Below are 27,014 nucleotides of genomic sequence, written 5' to 3' on the forward strand. Positions count from 1 at the left end.
TACATATATTATATATTACATAGATAGTGTGTATACATATGTAGTGTTTGTACAGATAGATAAATATATATACATGGGTGTGTGCACACATACAGATACACACAGATGTACTTTAGGCCATCTGTACCATGACTGCTGAATTCTAATGTTGAGCTGAATCGGAGCTGTTGGATGGGACTATTGTCTTTTGCTTCAAACATGTTCATCATACCCACTGGACTCACAATGCCTCCTAGTAAATGCCCTTGTCTTTTCTACAGCATGTAATCATGGTAGGCACTTCAATAAATATTTGCTGAATTAATAAATGAATAGATGGCTGAATAATAGAAGATTGACCAAGGAGAACTGCATATTATAATAATTTGGCTAAATAAATCAGATTATTCAAATTCAGAGGGATTATCTGGGCCAATGACTTTGTGTGTTACCTTTGGAAGGACATTTATAGCAATACCAACTAGTGCAGATATTAACCCTGCTCCCTTTCACGTGTACCTGCTTTTACTACTTGTTCCTATAGCCTTCTGCCTCTTATTAACAGAAACCCAGGCATGGATTGGTTCTGGTAGGTTCTGTGAGTAAGGCTCTGGACAAACTGTCCTAATATTCAACAACCTAAGGGAAAATGAACAACTTGAGGAACCAAAACATGTTAGAAGAATGATAAAGTTAATTGCTCTTTAAAACTGGACAAAATCACAGATAAAGCCAGGAAAGACACAGAGTTTTCATTTCGGTATTATTGTATGCTTATTAATTATAATGATTCGATGATATTTTTCATTTTAATTAGGTGGGTTTCTTTTAAATAAATAGTCTACTGTAGCATGTCCTGGGAAATAAAATTCTAAAAATCTCATAGTACCTCAGTTATCATTTATCTTGTTATTATATGTTTCCTGGTGAAATGTATGTCCAAACGTATCCTGTGACTATAATGAGATATGGGAAATATCTGATTTCTCATAAGGTTGTCAATTTGCTTTCTCAATAGTAGTATCATGAAAGGAGCTTTTTTTTTAAATTAAGAGTTTTACATAAAAATCTTAATTTATTCTAAAAAATTTATATCTCAGATTTTAAGAATATGAGGTAAGGAAATGTGTAACATACATTTTGGGCATAGACCATTCCAAACTTATTCATATGAATGGAAACTATCAACTAGTTATTTTTTAGTGCCAAGACAAGTATACAAGAATGAGTTTCTGTGAAGACAAAGCTTATTTTATATTTAGCCATTATGAATTTCCCATCACTGTTAATGTTTACTTCTTTCTATACTATGCGCTAAAATATATTTATTTTAACTTAGATTATAGACAATTGAGAAACTCACCATACATTTATATTAACTTGCCTGAATATGTATAAATGTACTTTGGATTTAAGTAATTTAAGTAATACATAATTTACATATGCAAAAAAACGCCAAGAAACCCTGCATGAAAGATGATGTCTGTCTTGTGATGCACATGAGAGATAACCTTAGAGTTAATATTGAGTTGATACCATTTTCTTTTTCTTTTCTTTTTTTTTTTTTTTTTTTGGTTACTGTATAATCTGGCTAAGGAAATAATAGCAAGTATTAAACATGGACTTTATGTTGAGGGGAGGGACCCATTATTTATTTTTTACTTTGTTAATTGACTTATATGCCCTATACAAATGATATGGGAAAGCAAAGTAAATGATGGGTGTACCTTGGGTTCATATTTAATAATGAATTTAAGAAAAGTGCTAATCTCCTAAATGAATGAATCTCTCCACAGCAGCTAGCAAAATAATCACTATGACTGAGAAGAAAACAGCTCTGCAACACTCCCTTACAATGTCATGAATATGTCTTACTCTCCTAAAATTAAGGCAATTTCCAAAAGTTATTCAAAGAAGATAGTTAAGAGAAAGAAGGGTTGAGGTTGGCTACAATTAGTGTCTGGAAGCTTCCACAATCATGTTTTTAATATTGAAGTTCTTCTATTCTTAGGTTTCCTACCTTCCTTGACATCACATTAATTATTGGAAGTATGACCAATTTGTGTTGGTGTGACAAAGAAAAAGAAGGTAAGAGAGTAAACATATATTTCTTTTTAGATATTCTAAAGAGGAACTTTCTGATGGCTTTGCCAGCATTTGCAATAGTAGGCCCACCAGCTTTCTGGGAGTAATAAAAAACTATGTACATTTTCTGGCCATGGGATTTGGTCTGAGTTTTCTGCAAGTTCAAATCTTATCCTGGGAGTGGGCAAAAGAAGAGTCTGAAGTCTCTAATGGGAAACTACTTCTTATTTTTCCTCACAGATTTGGAATAATCTTCTTCAAAATAGACTTCAACAAGATGGCTGTTGCTTGGATAGGCAATAGCTACTAACTCTCCTTACTGTCAGTGCAAGCTCTTGACCGGGGTTATTCCCATGTCTTTCCTGTATCTATGTGGGGACAGCTGAATTGGAGCATCTGGACTAGTGGTCATTTATGGTTTTTGTTATTTCCTATAATGATTGTAATAGATCAGTCTAGGACACTATTTGTCTCCTATTCTTCCTGATATAGAATTTGAGCACATGTGACCAGGAGAGGATATTTTTTCAGAAAAATAAAGAAAAAGATTGCAATTAGCAAAATCAATAGCAACCTACCCCAGGACACCTTCATGATGGGCATACTGAAGACATGTCTATTTAGCCAAAACCAGTAGAAACCAGAGAAGGAAAAGGGGAGGGGCTAAAAGGGAATAGAAAATATATTAGTGAGCGACAGAGAGAGAGAGAGAGAGAGAGAGAGAGAGAGAGAAAGGTAAAGGGAGGGAGGGAGAGGCAGAGGATATAGACATCATAGGTAACATTTTATAGAAATGCTCAAACTAATTTGTTAATCAGTCAACTACAACTGCCCATGGTATACCTTATTTTTCCTCTTAAAAACCTGGGCTTGGTTTCTCTTTTATGTTTCAAAGCTAAGAGACTTAACAGAATGTTAGACTAATAAAAGTTTAATGTGCACTTTGAAAGACCCTACATATAGCATCTAAGCTCATATTTTACACTTAGTAGGCTTGTTGTGTATTTTATGATTCAGAGATAAAAACCGAGATCAAAAGCAAATGGATTAAAAATTGTTAGTACATTTTTATGTAATTATTTTCAAAGAAATAAATAGGGAAGAAGTAACTGCTCTGAGGCATGAAAATAATAGAATAATTTTCTATTGAGGTTGTATGTATCATATCTGTTATATTAGCAGGTTTCTTGGCTGTTTATGAGATAGCTCATCAATCTGAGAAAACTTCTGAGTATTCTTGGTGATAAAATAAAAGATATATTTTTATAATAGTTACATTCAAATAAAATTCCAAGAAGAAATGGCATGGATGGATGCACATTTTTGCCATCACTCAAGTTTCTGAAATATTTCCTCCTTTTCACTTTCATGCTCTGCCAATTCAGTTTTCTTCTATCTTAAATGAGAAAACAAGATTCTATGAACCAGGATAGGAGTGTGACAGAAACAGTGGCAAACAGATTATTTCTAACTATTTAAAACTACCATCGCATCATTTTACATTCAACTGACACCCAAAGCTTAAGCTTGAGAACGGACAAGGGAATAATAATAATATACCTTTTTCTAGTTCCTTATTTCACCTTTCTCTTACCCATCAGTATTCTCACCAAGGACATTTTTCTTCCATTTTAGATTGTGTGCTTTATGAACTGAGTAGATGTTGCCTTTCATGTGATGAAACAATAACTTTTCCCGAGCTAATACTTTTTAACCAACTCCTACCTGCCTCTCATCATGAATCATTGAGGATAATTCCACAGTCACGCATTTAAAACATCTACTTGAAAGAAAAGGTCAAAGAGATTTTTTGAATTGACCACTTAGTTTAAAATATGTAGCCATCAATTAGCCAGTGCTATCTACTTTTCTCTTAAGAACAGAAAGAAATGACTCCAATGACTTTATTTTCTTTGCTTGTGTTTAATGTCCATGGATCTTGCTATCTTCTTTTGAGAAGAACTTGGTCTTTTATTCTAACGACTCACAATGGAAAAGGCAATGACACCTGGGGCACATATGTTTTTCTAAGTCACTTGAGACTCTTTCACTTGGGAAAAAAGCTGGATAAAAAAAATCTGATTGATATAGATTTTTTAAATAATAGAACTAATGGCAATAGAACACCTTTTTTTTCTTTTGGGGAAGACTTAGAGAGGTTAAACATATCAGAAGAAACGCCTGATATTTGAGATTTTGCTGAATCTATAGCAGCATCCTTATTGTTTTCAGTGAAACTAGGAACAGGAGAATGTGTAATAAAACTGCACGATTTGACAGATTTAGACAGCTGGCTCCCTCACAAGAAGTTCACATTTTGTTAATGTCACCCACGTTGAATAAGAAACTATTAGATGGTAAGGTCCATTTACAAAAATGGTTGTCAGGACATTTTTTTTTTTAATTGTAAAACTTTCTGTGATGGAATTCAGTAAAAGGGCTATGAAGAGAAAGCAATGGAGACAAAAGATTGCTATTAACCTACAGATGCAGGCTACTGCATGGTTCATTGCAAGATTTGTCACACTGTTGGGCCAATGAAGTGTTAGTGTGACTAGAAGGGACCACCCCTTTTCTGGGGTAAGAGGGCAATTTGGTCTCCATGCTCATTTAATCCTGAGACTTCTTTGAATAGACTGTCAATTGAATCTAAATTGTGCAAAATTATGCATGCACTTTTTAATGCAGGCTATTGTGCACTAAGCACTGAACCAAGATTTCTCAACCCATTTCCATTTGGCATGAGGTCACTTGAAACTTAAGTAATCATATATGGAAGACAAGAGCAGTGTACTTAACCAATCTTTCTACATTGTGGTTTCTATATAAATGCTCACTGGACTTTAATTGCAAATCTCTCACTTTAAAACAATAGAGAAGTACTAGCTACAAGATTTTTTTTTTCTTTTTAATTGAGGCTCATATTCCTAAAGGTAAGGAGCAGGTTTGGAAAGTCAGCTGGTTGTGCATAGTCTATACTGCTCTACAATTTAGATTTTAGAGGATTGGATGTTTACAGAAGGAGGACAACTATAGTGGGTATGCACTTGTCAAGAGTAGATGTATTTTTTTTCAGTAGTGCAAAGAGGCCTTATAATTTTGTTAAAATCCAAACTTGGAGAGCTGGCCTCAAAAACCTTTAAGAAAAATGTCTACTAAACTTTTTGCAGTTTTAAGTTAGAACATATCATTTCTTTAGAAACCTGAACAGAACATTTACAGAAAATTTATTGATACATTAACCAAAGAGTATTTTCATTGACTTTGGAAGGAACATATACATTAAAAGTCATATTTGGCAAGAATTATTTATATTAAAAATTTGTACAAGTGACAGCTTACATAGCCAAGATTTGTTAAAAACGAGTGAGCTCTTCTCCAATGAGGTTCGATTCAGTGGAAATCTGCAACATTCTAATCACATATACTCTGACAGTCTTGCTATGGTGAAAAGCACTTTTACAAATGTTTAATGCTGGAATTTTATAAGGATTGGCTGTTTTCTTGCTTTTTCATCCGTCGTTAATGATTACATGTTGGCACAAGGATACATTGCTAGCTTAGATCCACAGCACATTAAAGACTGTTTGTTTTCTCACTCCCCTTCTTTCCAATTAAGATGGTGAAAAATGTAACTTTAGTATTTTACAGGACAGGGTAAAGGTGTTTCATCTAGGTGATGTCTATATTATAAAAATAAAATAAAAAATATAAATATGTAACACAAACCCAGTGCCTATTGTTAAATAAAATATACAATAAAAGCAGACCTTTTAGGAAGATTGATTTTTAAAATATGCTGTTATGATTTAATTATAAAACACTTGAAAACAATCTTGAGATTAAGCTGAAGTAACCAGATTTCTCTGCCAATAGAAAGGTAAGTGCGTAACATTCTGTAATCGGATACACTGATAAAAATGAAGATTACAATTTTATATCAGGTTGCTCAATTGGAAATTCATCAGGGAGTTCTGAAACATTCTCTCATAGTATAGTCCTTTAATATAAAAATATTGCCTTTTTTATTAGATCCATCAGATTGCACAGTAATGTTTCAAAACTCCATTAAAGTTGACTTTAGTGATTACAGACAGAAAATTCCTGGGAAGTCCAATAATCTCTTCTGGTGACATAAAAATTCCGTTATCAATTTACAATGGAATTTCTGTGTAAATTACTCTGTACAAGGAAGTATATATATTTAAAACCCATCTGTTATGCAACCACGAGTATAGGGGTTATGAGTGTGTGTACGTGCATATGTGAACAAACGTGCCAACATACACACAGAGGATTTCCACATTTCTGGAAATTATTTTTAAATTAATAAAAGAAAATGAAATCACAGGAGTGTGTAGCAGGATAACAGTCTTTCTTTTTAATGACAGGATAAAAAATAAATGCCCATTGGAAAGGAATATTCAAACAGTCCCAGAAACTATACAATGTAACTTGTTAGATCCAGCAAATAAGATGTCATGTCAATGATCTGATCAAGAATACCTGCCCTGGTCACTCTGCGGATGTTTCTGTCCACTTGTTCACACTGAGGACCAAGATATCCTTTTTTACAGAGGCACTTGTTTGGTCTGACACAGACACCTCCATGACGACATGGGGGCTCACATTTTGCTGTATGAAAAAAAAAAAAGGACAATAACATCACACCCTCATTTCTGTTTGTTTCTGTACAGAAACAACACCAAGTAGGGGACCTACAAGTATTTGCTGAGTAAGAGAAGGGAGGGAAAAAAGGAGGAAGATGGCCACAAAATGGTCTGAAAGATAAATATATGAAGTAGGAAAACAGTCTTTCACACCCACAGTTATTTGAGAGGCAAAACACAGCACAGAATGAGAGACATTTCTAGAGAAGCAGAGATCATGGGAAACAACTGTGATCCTTTGCAGACTCAAGATTCTAGTCCTTGCAAATCTCTGCTCCACAGGGGCATGACCCACAGGGGGCCTTCCAAGGCCTGAGTTCCCAATCCTTCAAGGTAGGACCTCAGTACAGGAAGGGCCCGGCCAGGGAGGGAGGCACAGGGGCTCAAGCATCGCCAATGCAACATAAAGGAATGGCCAGTTTGGGATTTGGGTTAGGCAGAATATCCACCATATTTCCCCTTGTTTCCAGGGGGCACATAGCACAGGCTTTGCTCTCTGATTATACTTTAAAGTCTGTTTTTTGGAGTCAGTGCAATTGGCCAGTGAAGGGTATTCTGAGCAGTCCTTTTCAGGGCTCCTCTACAGCACAGAATTTCTTTCTTAAAGAATGTCTACCACTGCGGTATACATAGGGGATACAAAGACTTGCTGATAAAATGAGATGGAGACATAAAATTGGGTGTATACATGAATTGTCATTTTCTGATAAGATAAATATGGGAAGTGCAGCCACTGTAGAAGGAATCGAATTCCTTGAATGTAATTCCTTATGCTTTGAGGGGCCAGGGTCATTTTCATCTTTTCAAATACATGAATCAAAATCTAGGGCCTGTGGCTGGCATATGGGAAAGAATAAGAAGAAAATAAACAGACTATTTTCTCTTTTAAATTTGTAGGAGATGAGTAAACTATGTGAGTATATTAATAAAGTTCTTGCTTGTATCAAAAATATTCTGAGTAGCTGGGCACGGTGCCATGAGCCTGTGGTCCCAGCTATTTGGGAGGCTGAGATGACAGGATTGCTTGGGCCCAGGAGTTCAGGTCTAGCCTGGGCAACATAGTGAGATCTTGTCTCTTAAAAAAAAATTAAATTAAAATTGTGAAAATCCCAAATAGATTGCTTTTGGTTTATCTTATATGTTCAAACTATTTAAATTTATTCAGTGGAAAGATTAAAGTATTTTACTGAAATAAAACTTCACGTTAACTCAAAGAATGTCTATTTTAATTTATATTACATATTATTAATATTAAGCTATGTATAATGCCACTTGTGCTCAAAATACTTTGCCCTCAGTTTAAACATACAGTCACTAGAAGGCACTCAATAAATATTAGTTAACTGGTGACTTGAGGTGACATAAGCAGTTAGGTAAAATACAAAGTAGGGAATATAACAGAAAGGACACTATATAAAAGAAGCTTCGTTCCTCAAAAGATGCAGAGGAACAGACAATATATTATCAGGAATTTGAATATTATACATTTGAATACATTCTTATTTTTTTGACCAACTAAACAAAAAAGGGAGACAGACTGGGGTCAACAAAATGTAAGCTTTCTGTTTTAAATGGTGTAATTACTTAATTTCTGTGGAGTTTTAATTTTGATAGCTTTTCTTAGATAGGCAACCATGATATTAATCAATCTATAATGTTATGAATGCTTAGGCAATTTAAACTTAAAATGTATACTGTATATGTGACTTTAAATGTTGGTTAGTTTTGTTGGACAATATATAAAGTAGACAAGTTTTGCTTATGATTTTCTTAAACAAATACATCTTTAGAATAAACAAAAAAGAGCATTCACGAATGAAGAATAATATTAAATATTAACTTGAGACTAATTTTCACTGGCAAGAGGTATTTTAATATTTTAAGTAGCAGAGATCAAAATTTTTTCTAGGTGTTCTGTACCTGCTGGTTGTCAAATATGCATTTTCAACATGTACATCTTAAACTCTAGGTTTCTAAGTTTATCTGATTTTCTTACTTCACACCAAGTAGAACATAAACATCACTGTGCATAATCGACGAAATCTCAAGTTAAAGGATAGAATAACCCTGGAATAAATCTCCTCTGCTCTCTCAGAGCAGCTGCACATCTAGCTGATGGTTCACAAGGGAGTGGCAAAAAGAATTAAAAAATCTCATAAGATGCCTCTAGATAATTGCGTTTTCCCCTCTTACTTAATAACACCCATTGCAAAGCCCTGTTTTTAGTGTGCTGTAGCAAGAAAGCAAGCAGTAAAGCCAGAGATGGCATTTACGGGGTGTCTGGAAAATGCTAGCACGTGGAGAGGAGCCTTGAAAACATTAAGTCATTGGCGAGTGTGAAATCTCAGAACCCAATACCGAGAGCCCCACAGAGATGATCTAGTTGAGCTATTTTCATTTTTTGCTTTTTGAAAGGATTCATTTAGGTGTTTTTTAATGTTTATGACTAACATCATTTACATTAAGAAAATGAGAAAGATTTCATTTACAAGTTCAGAAGCAGATGAGCATTAATATTATTGTAAATGCTAAACGCTCTTGAACACTAGCTAATTCTGGAAGAGACAGCTAACGTTGACTTCTTGAGTCCCTAAGGACTGCCCCATCCCCACCCAGTCTTTGCTAGGGAAAAGAGAAATACTAACCGATTCTGCAGAAGTCCCCCTCCCAGCCGGGACTGCAGCAACACTTTCCCGTGGGGGTGCAGTAGCCATTGCGACACAGCCTGGAGCACTCCGAAGTCAGCATCTGCGCGGGTTGTATAGAGGCTCTGCATTCCTCAGGCATTAAAGGTCTGCATCAAAACAATAGTTCAAAGTGTATTTGGTGGAAAATCAATATTGGAATGAAATCTAGCAATTTCGTAGCTTACATAGCGTATCTCTTCCTTTCTATTTTTTTTTTCTTTATTTTTTATTTTTTGAGACAAAGTCTTACTCTGTTGCCTGGGCTATAGTGCCATGGCATCAGCCTAGCTCACAGCAACCTCAGACTCCTGGGCTCAAGTGATCCTCTTGCCTCAGCCTCCCGAGTAGCTGGGACTACAGGCATGCGCCACCATGCCCGGCTAACTTTTTCTATATATGTTTAGTTGTCCAGCTAATTTCTTTCTATTTTTAGTAGAGATGGGGTCTCACTCTTGCTCGGGCTGGTCTCAAACTCCTGAGCTCAAATGATCCTCCTGCCTAGGCCTCCCAGAGTGCTAGGATTACAGGCGTGAGCCACCGCACCCAGCCCATAGCTTTCTAAGAATAGAAAATACATACCAGTGAGGAAACGAATTAACCAGTTTTGAACCAAAGTGACATAGTAGACATTCTAAGAAACCTTGTCATGATCAAACCTCATTGATGAAAAATGAGAGTTTAATTATATCGATATTTTATATTTAATAGCTAAGAATTTCTGGCAATTGCAATGTTTAAAATAAAGATGTATAGATATTTTAAAACTTTTTCCCACAGATCTACAAAAGTTATTAGGGGTGGTATCTGAGATAATTTTGCTTGTTAGTGACACGGTTGACAATATCGCTGGGCTAAAGGTTTTCCTTAAAATGAGCACTTGTAGCCTAAAAATTGGGAATAAATTTTTCTTTCAATTTTATATTTCTTTTGTGATAATATTTTCAGACTGATTTTTCTTGAAAGGTCATCATAACATATGGGTATATGTAGAGTAATCAAAGTTTAAACTTTTCATGCAAAGAACGATCCATAACGGAGATTTTATGTATATACATTTCAATTTGATTTTGTCTTGCTAGGAAAAAAAGAACTCTAGTAGCAGCAAACAGAAACATCTTATTTGCAATAGAGAAAATTATAGATTTCATTTTAATTGTTCTACAACTGCCATCATTTATAGAGGAAACCAAGATGCCTTCAGAAGACTTTTTTTTTTTTATGGTTATTACTGTTTTTGAAATAAGATGTCATTCAAACTGGATCAGGCTATGAATTGCAGTCATAACTACTCTTTTTTTGGAAAAAAATTTTTTTTTGGAAAAAATCGTGCAGTGGCACTTTCCTATCAGTCACTGTTACTTGTGCCACAGTGCGGTGAGAGGGCTCTTCTCAGTTAAGGAAAGCAAACAAATGTTTTCATCAGTAGTCGAATCACCAGGATTAGGATGGTCAAAGCAATTGGACTCCTTAAGTACCACAACAAAGAAGGTGATCATTATAGTGCAAAACCAGCACAAGAGATAACCACTGCATGGAGCTTTCTGAGATAAGCAAATACATACACCCTGTAGACTCAGTTTTCTTGAGATACCTTGTTATGTCCCTGTGGCAATATGAACAGTGATAATAGTTTGGGGTCTGATCTCAGGCTGTTTCTGCAATGACTCTTAAAAATGGGTAGTGACTTCTCCTGCTCCTCTTCCCAATGAAAGTCCCACTCTATATTACACGACAATTCAGAAACTCCCTTAACTATATTCACTCTCCTATTTAAATCTATTACAGAAAAGGACAACTTATATGAAAGGTCCTTAAGGCATTCCATGGACTGAGCATATTTTCATTCAGAAAACATTAACAAATATTTTCCATGTGTCGTTCCCCAAGGTAGTCTTTCTGGGAGTCAGGGTGAGGTGGGATAAGGCAGAAAAAATGTTAAATAATTATGCCAAGAAAGGTAAGGGCATTATCTTCCTCTTCTTATTGTTGTTGAATATCCCATCCATGTCTGCTCCATGTCTCTCACATTTAAAATTCTTATTTTGTTTGTGAGACAATGGTGGCATTTTTGGCCATCAGAAGAGCAGTTTTCCAATGACCATGAAGTTCTTCTGGTTCATAGGTCATTATCGTTTTAAGTGGCATTCACTAAACAGGTATAGTTCTAATTGAAGCTGTAGAATTCTGTGCCTGTCTGCTTGTTATTCACTTGTTCACCCTCTTTCTGACTCATTCAACAAAAGAGACCTAGAAATAGAGGATGTCAAAAATGTTATAGGTAATGCAGAACATGCAGGTATGTACATAGCTCACATACTACTCTACAGGATGGTTTAGGCCTGAATAGATGAATCTGAAGAGAAGACATCATTCACATCAAGAATGTAAGTGACTTCAGTTAAAAAACTACAAGGCGTTGCCTTTTTGAGGCAAAGTATAGGGACACTGATTCATGTGCACTGGGAAAGGAATGAGGGTATGAGAAACAGGGATCAAATACTGAAGGGCGGTTCTTTAGGGCAGGGGATCTGACACTTGGTTCTCTGCTGATCCTTCTAGCAGAGGCTTTGACTGTGTCTCACCAAACGTTAAAATATATGGAGCCTCAGATTATAGAGGGAATCTAAACTGTTTTTTTGCCTGAGGTTTAGTAAATGCCTAGCTGTCTGCGAATGTAATAATTATTTCATACGCGGGCTTGTTTACATTACCTTCTATAACATTGTGTGGCTGCCATACATAAACATATAATTCAGTTATTCTATCTCTCTCTCTCCTTCATTGCAATGAAAGTTTTCTGAGGGCAGAAGCTACATACTCAGTTCTCTTCAAGTCCAATCATTTACTTGAGCAAGTACTATGCTCTTCATGGGGCTAAGACATCAGACAGAGTCCTGATCCTTACAGAGCCCACGGAGGGGAAGACAGACATGCAAACACAAAAGCATATGTAGTGTGTTCTTTGCTATGAGACAGGTGCACATGAAGTATCATAGAAATACAGATGAGGGAGCACTTAGTTTAGGATTGAGCGATGTAATAGAGAGATGACATTTAAGCCACCAAGTATTTTTATCTTCTTCAACTACTTATATTCATAGGAATTGGGAAAATACTGTGCAGGCAGTTGATAAATGTTTATTAAATTAAATTGAATGTGTATAGTAGTAACTTTCTCAGATACACTCTCTGGAATATAAACTCCATGAGGACAAATGCTTCCTCTCTTCTGTTGTGTCTCCCCAGGACCTAGAAGACTATGTTGCACATGGGAGAACCTCAATAAAAATCTGTCGAGTGAATGAATGAAATTACTAGGAATATGGAATTTTAAAAGGGCATTTGTTTCCTGTCTATGCTATTGGATAAAGATACTAGGAAAATATGACTATTAGGGGGAGGGATATAACTAAAATCTAATTGCTATACTTTCATATCATAAACATAAAACTAAAAACACACTGTGTTTCTCTCTATTGCCCAAATTAACTTGTCTTATAAAATTCTTCTAAGACATAGTTAAATTTATTTTAAAAGATGCAATTTTTATACTAACTATAATATAATAGTAAATAAACAAAAGGTGAAGAAGTCAAGGTAAGCAAGAGATAAAGAGATAGGATTGTTTTCTTCTCCAGATGGGCATTAAGCAACACATTAAAATTTATTTTTCTAGTAATATATCTGGTAAAATCTGACAACGACTTTTGGTGACCCAACCATACCCCTCCAATCACACTTTGTGATGGTGACATTCTCCGTTCTATGGAAAAGAACAGGGTCCCTTTATTACAGAATAAAGAGAAAAGAAAACGGGATAAAACAGTAGATTTGAACTTTATTATTATTGTAATGTTGGAATAGACCATCTTACGTATACATAAATATTACATACGCACACCTAGATGGGATCTAAACACAAATTTAGAGTATATATTTGTGATAAATTCATTTTTATTCTTATTTTCATTAGACTGGAAAATTGAGTGTTTTAATGTATGGTCAAATAAGAATCATTTAAATAGCCTTGTTCTTCTTTTAAACAATTACTTGTTAAACTTTTGGACCCTTAGCTCTACCAAATGAATTCAGAAGTAGCTTTCAAAAGAAAAAACGTACCCAAGAGGGTGTTTAGGTTTGTAATAAAAAGTATATCGAGCCCATTTTTTGACAGCTATCCCTAATAGCTCTCAAAGTCAATTTAGATCAGAAAAACATTATTTCCTAATCCCTTCACACATGAGAAATAATGAAACACTAAGGGGCTAGTGTAGAAAACTGCCCAACATTCTTTAATATATAAAGCATTATTTTCAGAAATGTAAGACATTTTCTTAGAAACCCACTGTGGCTGGCTTTGTGAAGTTATATAAAGAGTCAGATACTTTTTTGAAATAAAGGGAGAAGCTGAGAAGCATTAAGTAATTTATAAACACACATCGCATGTGATGACTTTTTGTTACTAGCTAAGGCCAACAGCGAATGTCGCTGGGTAGTGAGATTATGGATGGTTTTAATTTAATGATATTTACTGTAATAAATGAACAAATGAATCAATAAATGGGAAGTCCTCTGTGACTTTGTAGGGAGGTACAGGGATATATCCTATCTGAGCAGGCCTGCCCTTCAGAGTGAGCACTGCAGAAATCTATTTTACAAAAGTAAAGGGGTTTAGTCTGAAATTTTTGTTAGGTGTCCAGATTTTAAATTCATTTAATTATAACACAAGATCACTCACAGATCATCAGTAATACTCTTATGCAAAATCCTGATCCATTAGAGGTTTTAGAAGATGTAGTAATTCTGTAGCCTGTCTTGGACAGCAATGTGCTTGTATACAGTGATATATAAACTATCTTATCCCTTTACCTATCGTCACGTTGGAACACATGGAAAAGTGTTCCCTTGCAATTGTAACATTTAAAAAACTACTTTTCCTCCATGCTTTTCCCCATTCTTATGAATTAGGAAAAACTGATACGTCTAAATCCTCATTCCTCATAGTACAATCCCAGAAGAGCAGCACCTGGATTACGTGGGAGTTTATAGAAATGCAGAAGCTCAGGTCCTACCTACTGAATTTGAATCTGCACTTTAACAAGTTTGTCAAGTGATTCACATGCACATGCAAGTTTGAGAGGCACGGTCTCAATTAGGACCATTTCTCAGCCAGAAGCAATTAATGTAGCTATTAATTATTGAGTTTAGGAGCTTCCAGGTACAGAATGCTCTGAAATCTTATGATTGGGTGGAGTCTTTGTATGCCACAGCAGATTCTATGGTTTAATGAATTTCCTCACGCTGTAAGTAGTTTGACACACAGTGATCATCCTTAACTGCTCATTATTTGTAAAGCCAGCACTCAGCACTTTTACCTAAAAAAGGGTAAGGAAGGAGAAATTTTCTCATGATGGGATATAGATTTTACTGTTTCCCCTTTTGTATAGCCTGATGCATAGACATAAGCACTAGTATAGTAGTTGCTGCATCATCTTTTTTATTACTTATTTCAGTGCTTTTCTCCAAGGTCAATACACAAATTAATATTTTTCCCCCTCCTAATTGGCTGTTCACTGAATTTTTCCTAGTCATGTCAATATTTCTCTTTTCAGTGTCAGTTTCTTCATGAGGAGTAGAATTCTGGATTTCAACAGATTTACAGCACGTTTGATGACTATGCACAGCCATTCTGCGGTAGTTTTAAAAATGGTAATACATTGTACAAATTCAATTTGGCTGTGAGGAATCTTTTACATTTATAATACAGTCGTATTCCAGGTAGAAGAACAGAGCAAATGGAATCTCTTCCTGTGTAACCGAGCGATATTGAGCTCGTTTGTACTTCATGGCAGTAGTGATGGCAATACACATTTCCTAACAGTATTTTTTTTTCAAGTACTGTTTGAGGTATACCAAGAAATTGAATGTTTTAAGAGTTACTGCTTTCATTTCATTCTTAAGGAATGCCTTGCTTGACATTATATCATATGTAGGCTGCAGAAATATATTTTTTATATATTCCTGAGTAATCCTGATAGTGTAATAAAGAGAAAGAAAACTTTAAATTCAAGAATAACTCTGAATTTATGTACATTGTGTATCATAACAGAATTTTTTTTACTTGTAGTGTATGTTTCTAAAATTCTAATTTAGGATGACTAAAGCCAATGTTCTATCTTATCTCTAGATAGTGTCTAGAAATTTTTGTTCTGAAACGTGCTGAAAAAAACGGGGTTGGGCCTCAGCATTCTTTTTTGTGACCCGTGTTGTCTTCCTTTTGAGGTTTTCTGAGATTTAAAAGTCTCATTCCTCACCTGTCCCTCCCACGCTCACTAAGAAATAGTGTTGACTGGCTTTAATAACCAGGCAGTTTGGGATTGAGTTGGCGCTAAACTCAAAGGAGACAGAAGCAGTACTAACTTGGTGAATCGAGCTACAGGTTTGACTGCTGCCTGCTAATAACATCAGAAATTTCAAAAGTTCTTGTTTAATTTTCTTCTATGGTTAAAGATGCAACCATAATAAAAACAAATAACGAAGCCATGTACATTTTTCAGTAACTTTCATATTTTAACTTTCTCTTCATGACAGAGGGCTGGCTTTGTTATTCTTAAATTTGAAAGATCAGAAAGTGTATCAAGAGATTAAATGGCTTTCACACAGCTAGTTACAGAGAGTTCTGGAACTCTTCCCTAGCCCAGTATTCTTTCCACTCAACTGGTCCTCTTACTTTAGCAAAAAGGTAGCAAGGTACCCACATTTCAGGTCCTATTAATCTCACTATCCAAACATCAACAGCACAATACACAAATATCTAAAAGGCTATGTGCACCTCCTGTATGCAACTTTATCAGCTTAACTCAATGTACATATTTCCATGAAAAGTTATATAATTTCTTAAAGAGAAAACCAAGGAGAAATGATTAATGAAACTAAATGATAATGTCATCCACAGTTAGATAAAAAGACAAGGTCCAGTTTTATCAATTTGCCTTAGGTATTTGCTATATTATATTTACAACGTCTTAATTTCCGAAAGTGGTCAACTATAATTATTAGTGGTGAATATAGAAAAATAGGCCTATCTACTGTAATTCAATGTACATGTTCCTGAAAAATCTTGTATTCCACAAAACTGCATGCCAAAATAATGGGGCTGGTATGGACTGAAGGTTTGTGTCCTCTCCAAATTCATATGTTGAGGCCCTAACCCCCCACATAATAGTATTATGAGGTGGGCATTTGGGAGGTAATCAGATTTAGATATGCTCAGGAGGGTAGAACTTCCATGATGGGTAGGGCTTCCATCGCCTTATAAGAAGAGTGCTCAGAGAGCTTGCTCTTCCTCTTTTCCATCATGTAAGGACTGCAAGAAGGTGGACATCTGCAAGCCAGGAAGTGAGCCTTCACCAAGAATCTACCATGCTGGCACCCTGATCTTGGATTTCCTCCAAAACTATAGAAATAAATGTCTGCTGTTTAAGCCACCTAGGTATTTTGTTATAGCAACCTAAGCCAAGACAAAAATTTATGGAAAAAATTGGGTTGGGGCAGACCCTTCAAGACCTGTGAAACTTTGTAACTAAAGGACTAATGAAAACAAAAGTTGGTATATTGGGAGATCGTTTGGGCAACCCAGTGAGCAGCCCAGCAGTAGCCAGAAGCTGCCTTAGGGGAGATTAGAAACACACAAAAACAAACTGGTGATGGAAGTGGAGCTCTGAAAGGAGGAAATTCAACCGACAGAGAGCCATGCAAGGCTGGGGCATGCCTCTTGGTGGAGGGAAACCTGGTGCAGGCACTTATTTTTCATCAGACCACTCAGCTCAGAAGGCTTTTGCCATGTCCTTTTTCTTGTAATTCTAGCTACACTTCCTTGAAAAGCCTCATAACTTTCATGTTATGCAGATATCATTCTCTTTTATATATGAGCTCATTAGTGTTAAAGAAAATCGTACTGTGGCAGAACAGACTTGCATGGGAAGCCAAATCATGGTGAGACCTAACTCAGTTCTTTCTGGACTGTTAAGCTGCCAATTTATAATGTATAATGTTCTGGCATAGTTTTTTTTTTTTTTTCTGAAGTGTTATTAATCTCAGATAATACTTCTTACATTTTTGATAATGTGTGCAATCTTCTGATTTAAAGCAAAAACAAGCTCCTTAGGGGACAGGACAAAGTTTTCATTCATTTTCTCCCTCCATAGTACATAACACAATAGCTTGAACACAGGAGACATGCAAAAAATACTTGTAGAATGATCAAATCAGGAATCGTGGATTATATTTGCACTTATTCTGATAGGATACACACATAAAAATTGAAATATTAGGGCACAATCAAAAAGCCAATGCCATTGCTTCCTAATATAAAGAAAGAAATATACTCCACTCAGAATTTTATGTTTAAAATCAACTTTTAAGCTTAAATAATTCATAAACCATAATTGATAAAATGTTAGATATTAAATATTGCTATGTAACTTAATACAACTAGTGAATTTTTTCTGAATTTATACATTTTTATTGAGATAAAATTAACTCAAGATAGTGCCAACCAATATTAATAAATAAAATAAATAACACTTTGATAACAACATAATCCAAAAGACTTAAAGAATGCAGTATTATTCTTTTAGAAGTCACCTAAAAAGAAATTCTTTTCCCCTCCTTTCCCTTATAAAACAATAGATCTACCAGTGTTTTAATTTCATATCATATGAAGGTAGAAATTTTAAATACTTTAAAGGAAAAGAAAATTTGAAATAAATTTCTGTCCTATAAAAGAGTACGAAAATGTCAGTTTAAATTTCTGAAGATGATTAGGGTGACATATTTCCAAATTTTGATGTTTGTATATCATTCATTTGTCAATGTTGACAAAATAAGTCACTTAAGTAATGATTTTTTTAATTCAACTAAAATGAATTAGTAACAAAATGATGCTAAGATGCAGTCTTTTCTTTATAAGCTATACCTTCCTCTAGAAAACACCTTTTCAAAAAAATTGCACAACTGTTTTAGACATATCTAATGCAACAGTAAATCTGCCTTTATTCCAAGTACTTCAATATCTGATGATACATTGCCTTACAATTAAAGTATAAGGTATTCCAAAAGTCTAATAATATCAGACTTCTAGCATTGTCTCAGAAGGTGTTGGTGGTAGTGGACATAAGAATTAAAAAGAAAATGTTTTTAAGAGTTTTGGACTCTTAATAAATATCTCATTTTTAAGAATATAATTTTCATTATTCATGTACTCCATTTTATATCTTTTTTAACGAATGCCAATTGGAAGTGGCAATTCAATGCAGTTTTCATAGCAAGCGGTACAATTACTAGAGGAGCTGATATTCCAATATTCAAAATTGACAGGTTGACTATACTTAGTATAAAACAGAAAATGCCTTTGAATGATGTAATCATTTGTCACATCTCCAGGAAATAGGGTATACCTATAAGAAGAATTGTATATGTTCTCACCATAAAAAAATGATAAGTATGTGAGGTGATGGATATGTTTATTAGCTTGATATAATCATTTCACAATACATACATTTATCAAAACATCACATTGTACACTATAAATATATACAATTCTTATTTGTCAATTGTACCTTAATAAAACTGGAGAAAAAAAATAAAGAGTTTAGATTCATCTTAATGTCTGTGGGAAATTATTAATAGTGAAGGATTTAAAGGGGAGAAATAGAATCAGTTTTGTGTTTTATAAATCTGTCAGCATTTTGAACCAAGGCATACGATTATTTTTAAAAATGAGACATATAAACATTTTTAAATAACATGGCCACATAAAGTTTTTTTCATAACTTATTATGTAATATTTATATTTATTCTGAAATAGGTGATGGCTCTATGTAACATTGCACGTGTTACCTGAGTAGGTTTAAGTGTGCTTGTACGTACATACACATATGCAAATCTTGCTAAAGTATGAATAAAATTCCAGTTATACTTAGGACATTACTATATATTATTTATACATGCTCATCCATTCACTAGAAATTTTGACTTTGATCTTACCCAATTCTTTTGTAATATATCTTTACAATTTCAGATGCTATATGGCAGCTGAGGAAGGATTTGTTAGTTGAAAAGGCATTGTGCACCACAACATGAAATATAGTATACTAAGAATAAAATACCAGCAGGCAGATAAATGCATATCTATTTTTGGTTATTGCATACGTAGATAATAATAACATCAAAAATGTGGAAAATGCTTCCTTGTCTTTTAGACTTCAAATCCACCATGCTGAATGGATTTTTATAGGGCATATACTTGTTCATGACCTCTAGTGTTAAGAAATTCTGTCATGTTTGAAAACTAGTCCCTAGTGGAGCCTGTATCCCTGTTAATAGCTGAAAGGTCAATGGAGCTGCTAAACAGTTTGTATTACTGTCAGGGTGGCCATGAAAACACCACCTGCTGCAAGAGGACTTGGCAGCTGGGTCAACAGGCACTGTGGGAATTTATCAACTTAGGGGGGCCACTTGCATAAAACTTTGACTGATGAATTGGGACTAGACTGGCTTATTGGGCTAAAGCTGCTCTATTATGTATGACTTTCTTTAGGATGGCAGAGCTGCCTGCTGGCTCCCTGAGACATATGCGAAGGATAAACAGAACTGATTTCTCCTTATGAAGTGATTTTTTTTTTTTAAAGCACTCTTTGGCATTCAGTGTAATAAGGAGTGGGATGGAAGATAGTAAGGAAAAAATAAACAAAAAGCAGTAAGCGGGGCCATGGTGGGAGGAGACACGAAGGGCAGTTTTTTGATATTGGTCACAGAGGAGTTTGGGGATACAACATTTCTGTGAAATGATCTCTGAAGCCTGGAATTTGCATTGTTAATTTATAGACCTCCTAAGGGAATGGTTCCTGTGACTTGGTTGGGTAGCCCATAAGCAATATGTTAAAATATAGTAAGCCTCAGTACATAGTAATTAAATCAACATGACTAAGAATAACTCTGTTTTACAAATTTCTAGAGCAATAAACCCTGGAACCATTTTGAAATCAAAAAAAGGTCATTTGGTTTAAGTTCATCTGAAGTGAAATTAAAACATTTTGTCAATAGTGTGAAAAAACTTGTGTTCCATGAAAATAAAGCTTGGAAGTTACATAACTCTGTCAGAATTTTTTAATTTCCACCCCCTCAGGAGCATTGGCTTAATTCTGGAAAGATTTAGTAAACAGCAAGTGTCCAAGGCATTACTTGGACATTTGAAAAACTAGGTATTAGCAGTTCTTTGAAGCTCCATGGACATCTTTATCCTAATTTTGGACTAAGAGAACCATAAAAGTTGAGAGATCAACTGAAAATAATCCTGAATTGTGTAGAATGAATACCAACAATACTAAAGAATATTAATATGTTTAAAATATATTATTTAATTACCTTTGCAGCCCCCTGTGGCAATGAGGCAGGGGCAGAATGATCATCTGTATTTTTTTGATAGGCAAAGTAGCACAGTAGGGTGAAATAGCCTACACAGAGCCTCACATGAAGGAAGATTCAGAGACCAGACCGATTGACTCCCTGCCCGACCATCCGAAACTTAGTGTTGACTAGTTTTACATGCACTGGTAAGTGAAATTAAAATTATTGCTTGGATATTGTGCCTAGTGTATGTAAATCTGTTTTCCAGAACTGCTAGCTGAAGTAATCCTCCCTGTACCCCACCCCCCATGCTCCCCGCTGACCAAGGCATGCTGAACCCGGCACCAGAGAGTTTTGGGGACCTCATGAGTTGGCTGAGCCAGCTGGGTCACTGGTGTTGACGTGATCCTAATGCCACTCTGCCCTGAGATGTGACTGCTCCATCGCTGAAGATATTCCGGAGGTATGTTCAATATGTTAACATGGAGGCAAAATTCATTCCTTTTCTGCTGCTCTAGGGAAGTGTTTTGTTTTGTTTTTTTCCTAAATAACTCTTGAGTTCTAGGCATTTTCTTTCTTTTTTCATGATAAATAATGGTATTTTATATTTTTAACAGGTCATTTCACCATCCTTTTCTGAGAGGCTGCTTACTGTAAATGAATTGAAACTTACATAAATGATTATGCAGCTGACAGCCTTAGATCAAATTGTCCTTCTAGACTGATGTGGTAATGTTGGGACCTCATCTGCTTTTGCCAAAATGATTTAAGAGACATTGTATATGGTTTCTAAACTCCTTCATCTTGTGTGTGTGTGTGTGTGTGTGTGTGTGTGTGTGTGTGTAGGGAAAACAAAACAAAAAAACACATAAATCCTATGGTAAGAATGTAACTTCTATGACACATAGAATATTAAAAGTTTATGTTTTTATAATTTGATGTTTCTCCCTTCTAGGGTCATGAATCAATTGATATTTGAAAGTTATTCTGAAAACATTATTTTAGCAAGTCTGGGGGCTTCTCCACAAGAAAACAATTGAACTAAGAGTTTAATTTGTGTTAGATTTTTGATACAATAAAAAAGTCTACCTATTATTTTTTTAGTTGATAAGGTTCTTTCTTCAAATTCTGTCTCAAAAGTTTTGCTGTGACACCGACATCCTGAACACGACTATGCTAGTAATTAGCTCGTGTTTCCAAAATAATCCTGTTCACATACTTAAGTGTCTGCTTATATAGAACTTCAACTCATCTAGGGAGAAATACTATAATAATAAACGTTGACATCCAAATCGAAACAGCATGAGGCTCCCAACAAATGTTTATGAAAACATTTGTTTTATTATAGTCAGTTTAATTTTGAAATTTATGCCTATGCCTGTGTACAAGGACAGTGTCTTTGGGACTCCGTTACTTCCCCCACCTTCTGAAAAGCAAACACAAATCCTAACCCGGGCCCCCCACACGACATGACTCACCAGAAACAGGCATCATAATGAGAAGTCAGGCCTTCAGGTATGTCACTCTGAGACCACCCTACTCGAGGAGCCTAAGATCACAAAGCCAAGGTCCCTTATGGCAACCCTGGTAATTAGATGCTAATAATAGATTGGAGGTGTAAAATTCACCTCAACTCACCCACAGACTAAACAATCCAGATGAAGAGAGAACGATTTTTTGAGAAGAGAGAATTCATTACAATACTACTAAGGAAGCTTGCAAAAGTATATCCACTTTGACAACATAATGAAGTAACAATGACTACTTTTGAAACTATTGTATTAGATCTGAGTGAAATCCCTACACCTCATTATGAATCAATAGAATGCTGCTGTTTTATGAATTAACATTAGTTTGATTTTTATTCTTAATGTTGCCAACTTCAACAATCACCAAAGTGTCTGATATATCTATTTTTTCATTTGTTTCTTTGCTTTACTCAAAGAGGACATTGATTTCACACTCAAGGAGGAAACAAAAAAAAAATTGCTACAGTGTATAGATGGCTGTTTCCCTTATTGTGAAAGAAAATGCATACCAGTTAAATAGAAAAGGAATGCAATCAGCATGCTATATATGTGGTGTGATACTGTCCAGAGATCATTTAGAATTGATTATTCTTCTTTTTGTTGTGCAGTAGCCAACGTTAACCTATATTTCTCTTAGGAAAGAATGTGTTTTATGGTATAGGAAAGGGACAAGAATCTCCATTTTGTTAGTGGCTTTTTCAGGAAAATATACATAACTTACAACTTACAAATAATATCTTTTAAATGGAACTAAATCAATACCTCTAGTAACCCTTTCACATTGTTAGAATGTATTCTTTGGAAAGAGGCTTGAAATTCAAGAATTTAAATTTTGCAAATTGGCTCATGAAAATAGTTAATGTAGTGGGAATTTAAAATTTACAGCATGGTGTGGCTAACGAATAACTATTAGTAGTGTTCAGTAATAGTCCTATGTGTGAGGATAGTTAGGTTTTATTACAGTTAGTTGTTTCTAAACTTATGACTAATGTCTGTCTGACAGCACTTAATTTCAGCAGCTTCTGATAGCTCAGGTTTTATCCATGAAATAAACAACCGGCTAATGACAATTCAAGATGATTGGAAAGTGTGTGCGTATAGACATTGTGATGGGTGGGTGGAAGGAAGCAGGGGGCGAGATAAACATACTCTTTGAAGGATTAAAACATAGAAATCTTCCTTTTTCGGAGGCAAGTCACAAAACGCTTCTTTAGTTTTCATTTGTTTAGTCACAGCAGTCTTCATGAGAGCTGTGAGCTTTCAGATAGATTTGAAATGAGGCTCAGATGTTGAACTGGCAAAATATCTTATCCTGATTACCCAACACAAATCATACGCAGCAGCTCTAATGTCTGCAAGGATGTTTCTCGTTTTCTCAACAATAAGGGGGTTTTATTGCTTCCAACACCGGAGCCTCTGCTATGCCTCACGTCCCAGGGTCCTCCTCTGGCTTTTAACTGAGGACTCTGATTCCATAAATATAATGCTGCTCTTTAATGACAAGGGGAATGACACGAATGAGCTTCTAAAGTTCTGCAGAGTCTAGTCCTCATAGATTGGGCTCAAGGGTCTTCTCAGGACGCCTGTAGCCTATAAAGGGATGAAAGAAGTCTTCATCTCGGCCGATGGCAAATTGTAACTTTTCTATCACTCATTTGAATGAATTTGAATATGAACATTACTTAAAGAAATTAAAAGAAATCTCACCTTTTGGGATCTATGATTTTGTAGAGTTTTCCATTGTGACTCTGAGTCATGCTTTTACTGCTTGATAAAATGTAAACTTCACCTGTTGAAGAGAGAAATAACAGTAAGTACATTCACGGAATTGTAAGGCCTTACTTCCTTATTGCCCATCAGATATTCCACTAATATGTCTATACTCTATCATCATTCATCCTCAGGAAAATCACTTGCCTGAGGATTATGAGCGAGTCCCACACGTCTGCGTTCACGGCACGTGCAGAATGCGTCTGGATCCTCATCACTTCCTTCCCCTTCCCACTACTGTTCTGGTACAGGCAGCTGCTCTCTCTCCCCTGGCCTCTGGCAACAGCCTTCTACCTGAGCTGCCCGGTTCTACTCTTGTTCTTCTTTGTTTATTCTTAATGTACCAGCCATGATTCTTTCCGGAGGAGTTAGATCATGTAAGTTGGTTCACACTCCTGTTTCAACACCCTCCAGTAGCTTCTCATCTCTCTCAGAGCAGAAGCAAGTCCCGACAGCTGCCATGAGGTACCACCCCCTGCCAACCCGTACTGCTCTAGCAGACCTCATCGGCAACATTTTGCCCCCTCGCTCCCTTCTCTCCAGCCCCATGGCCCTTTGACTTGACGCACTTGAGGTAGCTTCCCATCTCAGGCTCCCATCTCAGGTTCCTGCTGTCTCAGGCTCTGTCCCAAGTCCTGTCTCAGGCTTCTATCCTTTGTAGGTCTCCACTAGGTTCCCCTTTTCCCTCCTTCCAGTCTGTGCTTAGCTATCCCCTTTCCTGCCTGCCCTATTTAAAACCGCACCCTCCCCAACTCCCAACAATCCCTCTTCACTACTGCATTGTTCTTCAAAGCACTTATTGCCCATTTACATACAATATTTTCTTTAAAAAAAAACACATTTATTTTTATTGTCCCCCTCCATTACAATATAAATTTTATGACATTAGTTTAGACTTTTTGTCTCTTTAGCTGCTACTATATCCCCAACTGCTAGAAAAGAGCTTTGCACAGAGTAGGTGCCCAATAAATATTTGTAGAAAGTATTCAATGGACAAGTTTTAACTTGATTTATTTCTATGCAAGAATGAAAAGCTTTAATTGATAATTATCAGTTAACAGTAACATGGGATTGGAGTACTCCTTTTTAATCTTTAGCTTATTAAAAGATGTTAAAATATGTCAAAATATGTTAAATAAACATTGAGAGAAAAGACACAGAGACAGTGGAAGTGCAAGAGCATGGCTATTGCTCTATCTTAACTCCAACTCTGTAATTCATGGTGCTAGGCTGTGTTCATAATGATGAAATACAACAGATGGGCTACTCTTTTAGGAGAGAAGCACCATATTTATTATCACTTCTTCCATATAACTCAATGCATAGAATGGGTTACATGAATAGGAAATTAGTATTTATATTTATAAGGTTTTAAAATTTATATTTGACGCTCACTCATGAAGTAGTCCTTGATTTAGTCCATATTTCCTGATTCCACTCTATTATTCCACTCATTATTGAACATTAAGCACACCCTACTGCTTTTCTACTTTTGAAAAGAATGTTATGAGGTTTATACTAAAAACACAGACACAATGGAAAAAATAAAAATGATGGTATAAAGCAAAGGAATGTAAGCAAAAGAATTAGTATTTATTTTGTCAAGTGCTTTATATGGTTTACCTCATCTAATTCTTACAACAGATCCATCCTGATTTTATAGTTTAAAAAACATACAACAAAAAATAATAGACTCTCAAGACTTTTTATTTCGAAAGGTGCAACAACTTAACTCATTTTTTAATATGGTTCTTCAATTAAAGCTAAGGAGTTTCACATTAAAATGTAATTCTGTGAAAGTGTATTTATTTTAATTATAAGGTATATGCAGGGTTGTAGCTTGGGAGAGTCAAGATTACATATGCTTTATTTTTTGGTTGTGCTCCCAACATAGTATTAAGTGTACACAGGCATACAGGATATTTTACCAATGGTGGTGATATTAATATGATGACTGATGAGGAATTATCTGTAGTAAGATCTGGGAAAATCAAAATGATTCAATCACAACATCATCTCTAATTTTGCCACAAATAATTCAGTTATTTTTAAAATCAGAGTTTGCCAATGAAATTAAAATTACATTACAGAAGATGTAAGTGAGAAAAGGTATCCTTCTGGTTCCTTTGAGTAGGGTAGGAGAATACCAACGAAAAAATTGCTTAATGCTTTCAATGCTGAAACAAGAAAAGAACAGACTGGACTTCTGTTCTTTAAATTGTTACATTCCTGTGGCTCTGAAATGTTTTATATGTTTCAGGAATCTTGTCTGAGTCTCTTATTAATCTAAATGAATGGCAAGGAACTATTTCTGGTGAATTCTCTATTTGATGTATGAAGACCAAATCTGGACTTTTAGAGAAAATATTCTGAATTAGATGGGAAACATATATTCTCTATTTATGCCTAGAAATTCATCTCTGAAGCTAAAAGGAGGATAATAGACATGGTTTGTTTGAATATTATTCTTTAAATGGAGTCCTTATGAAAGCTACATTTATCGCCATAATTTAAAATTAGTAGAGAGTAAAATTTTTACTTGCTGATTGATCACATTCCAATTTCAACTTCTTTTTGCTTGTTAAGCTGCATACATTTTGATAAACATACCAAGAAACATGTCATCCCATAGATTTTCAATGAGACACTAATTCCTATTCTGTTAGAAAGATCTACAACTCAGATTATCTTGCACAAATTTCATCCCCCAATGGGCAAAAAAATAAAAAAATTAGAAAATAGAAGATAAAGTAAGTTTCATATTCCAAGAAGTTTCTTAATTTATTCCAAGAAACATGGGGAAATGGAAGGGATTTTAGATAAAGAATATAAACAAATTATTCAAATATATAATAAAAAAATATCAGTAAACATTGAAAAAATTC

The 27,014-nt window shown here is 35.2% G+C and overlaps 1 protein-coding gene across 2 annotated transcripts in view; it reads right to left on the reverse strand.

Annotated features, from left to right (window-relative positions):
- Window positions 1–1,019: 1,019 nt before the first annotated feature.
- HHIP (hedgehog interacting protein) overlaps window positions 1,020–27,014 on the reverse strand; it is an 89,284-nt gene continuing 63,289 nt past the window's right edge. Inside the window, exons 11-14 of one of the 2 annotated variants that reach the window (XM_012783800.2) lie at window positions 24,067–24,148; window positions 9,380–9,528; window positions 6,571–6,699; window positions 1,020–5,747 (exon numbers count right to left, since the gene is read on the reverse strand). In XM_012783800.2, the coding sequence (XP_012639254.2) occupies window positions 5,737–5,747; window positions 6,571–6,699; window positions 9,380–9,528; window positions 24,067–24,148 (371 nt within the window). In that variant the 3' untranslated portion in view covers window positions 1,020–5,736. Of the gene's footprint in view, window positions 5,748–5,846; window positions 6,700–9,379; window positions 9,529–24,066; window positions 24,149–27,014 lie in introns of those variants that run through there. The other variant, XM_012783799.2, reaches the window with a different exon arrangement.

Source organism: Microcebus murinus, chromosome 15 (assembly GCF_040939455.1).
Source record: "Microcebus murinus isolate Inina chromosome 15, M.murinus_Inina_mat1.0, whole genome shotgun sequence".
In the NCBI taxonomy this organism is placed as follows: domain Eukaryota; kingdom Metazoa; phylum Chordata; class Mammalia; order Primates; family Cheirogaleidae; genus Microcebus; species Microcebus murinus.